This window comes from Aspergillus nomiae (assembly GCF_001204775.2).
Source record: "Aspergillus nomiae NRRL 13137 chromosome Unknown contig00833, whole genome shotgun sequence".
Lineage (NCBI taxonomy): Eukaryota > Fungi > Ascomycota > Eurotiomycetes > Eurotiales > Aspergillaceae > Aspergillus > Aspergillus nomiae.
The window spans coordinates 1-3483 of NW_015378888.1; the positions used below are offsets into that span (position 1 = coordinate 1).

Sequence of the window (3483 nt, forward strand, 5' to 3'; positions counted from 1 at the left end):
AAAAAAAAAAGTCAGGTACCTTCGGTGAAGCAGATTCGGGCACGGATCAAATCATGTCCGACCCTTCAACACCAACGACTTCACCTTGTCCCCTCCGGAATTTTGTCTCTTCGGGCTTATCTGTCGGCAATCAATGTGTACCCCCGTAGATAATCGCTCCCCATTAGCCGTGGGATAATTTAAAGAGCTTACGGGATGATTACCTATCCCACTCTTAGGACCACTTGATCACATTAATGGTCGGCTATTGCCTGGCCGAAAGAGGAATAGGGTGGGGGTGCAAATCCGTTGGGGCTGATGAGACAATGACGCTGACATGAAGAAAATGCTGATCAAGCTCCTGTGGCTGCACCATCTGTGGCTGAGGAACATCATTTCTCCGTAGATAACTCTATCTCTACGGCAAGCCGGGCGGACCATTTGGGTCTTTTTTTCCAACGCCTGAAGCAACCTTAGCCTTCGTCGTTCGCATCTTGATTAACATCTGGATGGTCAACGTCATTTTTCGAATTTCACATTTGAACAATCCCGATCCTTAATATCAATAATCACACATTTTGATTCCTATTTTTAAGTCACTTATTCACTGACCCTTCGGCGCAACTTCATACCTCGAAGGGATATCCAGTACTGAGAACAAGTCAACCATCCCGTGAGATTGCAATACCGCTCAATATAACTCAGACACCATACAACCCCCTTCGGGACACCGATCTTCCGTCTACATTAGAACTCAGAACCCTTTTCAGGCGTGACGTCTGGCGTGAGACTGCTACGTCAGTCAAGCCCTGAAGGTACGTGTCTGGCTAATTTGCATACGGCGCATCACATCCATCGTCTCTATTCGAACTCTCCATTCATCATGTCCTTTCCGCCACCTCCAGGTCTGAAGCAAACACCGTCTTCGCTGCCACCGCGGCCACCAAACACAGCATCTCCTTCCCCTGCATCGTTTCAGCCCGCATACTCGGCTGCGCCATCGTATTCGTCCGCAGGGACCAGCAATGGATATGGCGGCAGCGGGCCTCGGACAGGCTACAATGCTTTCACAGCATTCGCGCCGCGCTCCGTAGCTTCTAGTCAACCCTACCGTACCAGCAGCCCCGTCGTATCCGCTCCGCCAGCCACCTCAGCCGGATACTCGACTCCCACTACGGCAGGCTACGGTAGCTACTATTCCCAACCACAACAAACCTACCAAAGCGGAGCCTCATACTATGGCTCTGCCCAGTATAATGAAAACACATATGGTCCGTCCGTGCCTCGGATTCAGAATCCCTTTCCCGCTGCGGGAGCTGACCAAGCAAACAATTATGGTATGCACGGGAGGAACTATGGGCGCAATGAGTCTGGTTTAGATCCGGAGACAGAAGCACAGATTGCACAGTGGCAAAGTGCCTATGCGAACAGAGACGAAGCACAGGCGACGAGCAAGGTTCCTGGCCGCCGAGATGGATACGCGGTATCCGGCACCGGCTCCGGTGTCAATACACCCTCCGGCACCGCTACGGCAGCCACCACCCCGGCGCCCGTTGTAGGCCAAGCCGAGTCGCAGAAGACCGTTGCCCGGGCTGGTGGTGGCCAGACCTGGACCGACTCGACTCTTCTAGAATGGGATCCCGCACATTTCCGTCTTTTCGTAGGAAACCTTGCCGGCGAAGTCACGGACGACTCACTGTTGAAGGCGTTTGTGAAATACACTTCCGTCCAGAAAGCGCGTGTCATCCGCGACAAGCGCACCCAGAAGAGCAAAGGATATGGTTTCGTCAGTTTCAGCGATGGAGATGACTATTTCAAAGCCGCGAGGGAAATGCAAGGGAAGTATATTGGATCCCACCCTGTCCTGCTCCGTCGCGCCACTACTGAGGTCCGTCCGGTGGCTAACTCAAAGAACGGGAAGAAGCACGGCGGTGGGGGTGGCTCGGGAGGCGGCCACGGCGGAGGCAAGGTCAAGCAAGATGGAATCAGAAAGCCTGGAAAGACCAAGGGCGGGCTGAAAATCATCGGATAGTTAGACTGTATATGTATGCTGAGCGTTGCTAAGATAAAATATAATGATACACATTTGAGTTCTTTATATCTACGACAACTCCTGAAAATCGACACCTAGCATCAAATTTATATCATTATCTCATCAAAAGAAATAGATCTGTCTCGAAATCTAATCAAAATATTGATACAATCCCATCAATCCACATAAAAAACATATACACATCATAACATCATCTCGACGTATCCCAAAACCAATATATAGCCACATAACAAGAACAATATGAATGAACACCATATACTTTTCCAACAAAGTCCATAACAACAATTTGAAAGCAAGAAAAAAAACAACACCCAAAATCCACATAAAACTCATATCAAACCAGAAGACGTCAACATCAAGATAACCATAAACATAATCAGCATGAAAAGTTCCTCGCATGGCAGTCGTAGATCCCATAACCAAGCCCCGAGATTCACAGGTCGTATGTGTAGCGTAAAGTAGAAGAAAGTCGACTCGGCAGGATCCGAGAAAATTAAGGGTAAGATTCCGGTTGGAATGTTTGTTGTGTTCGGGTGCCAGTCAGTGCCCGAGTCGGGTCGTCCCGAGGTATTTAGGAATGGATGGATAGATAGTTGCGCGCCATCGTGCGCCCGTCAGATAAGGTTGGGTAAATTCACTATTCGGGAGATTTTGTCGCAGACTTATCCCCCTTCTTCTGCGCTTTCTTCGTCGACAGCTCGCTTCTTCGAGAAGAATGAGACGTGGTTTTGCATGGCGTAGATTCCGAAGCCGGCGGCGGCGAGGATGAGGAAAAGGATGATGATGATGAGGGCGATGGCGATGTTCTTTTCCATTTTGGTGGGCGAGAGATATATATATGCAATTATTTGCCTCGCAGTTTAGGAGTAGAATGAGGCTCGCCGGAATTTAAGATCGAAGGGGTAAAGAAGGACAGATGAAGATCGGATAAATAGACCGATGGTAAACAATCAAGCTATTCAATAGGGTCATCGATAAATGTTGATTATCTCGAAATCCCCAGACACATTCCAAGGGATATCGGAGCAAGAAAGGAATGGAATGTATGGGACCCTGCAGTATAAGAGAAAAAATGAGGTAGCACGACGTGGCCCAGCCATGTTGATTTCAGTCTTTTGGTGGTGGCTGGACGGATTGGAGATTAGTAGCTTCGTATCTTGGATGGATCTCTCATTAGTTGGCGGAACTTAGAGGATGTGGGTCGACAGGCACGTGTTGATTGGGTATCTGATACATAAGCTGTCGGGCTAATCCTTAGGGGGTCCAGGTACCAGGCACTTGCTTGGTCCCAGCCTCCGGATTTTTGCCCTAACGCGGGATGAGGACTTGGTTAGGCTTCCTGAGGTAGCCCGCCTGTTTACTCTTTTTATGGTCAATGGACCGCTTGCATCTGGAGTTAGTAGCTCGCACAGGAGTATCGGGGGCTTAATTATTTTGACAGGTCAGTGGAG

General features: G+C 49.2%; 1 protein-coding gene across 1 annotated transcript; it reads left to right on the top strand.

Moving 5' to 3' along the window:
• Positions 1–862: 862 nt before the first annotated feature.
• On the top strand, positions 863–2011 carry ANOM_011909 (RNP domain protein; the record flags this gene model as incomplete). Its single annotated transcript, XM_015557161.1, has 1 exon — positions 863–2011. The coding sequence occupies one exon, from the start codon at positions 863–865 to the stop codon at positions 2009–2011; it is 1149 nt and encodes a 382-aa protein (XP_015400815.1).
• Positions 2012–3483: the final 1472 nt, after the last annotated feature.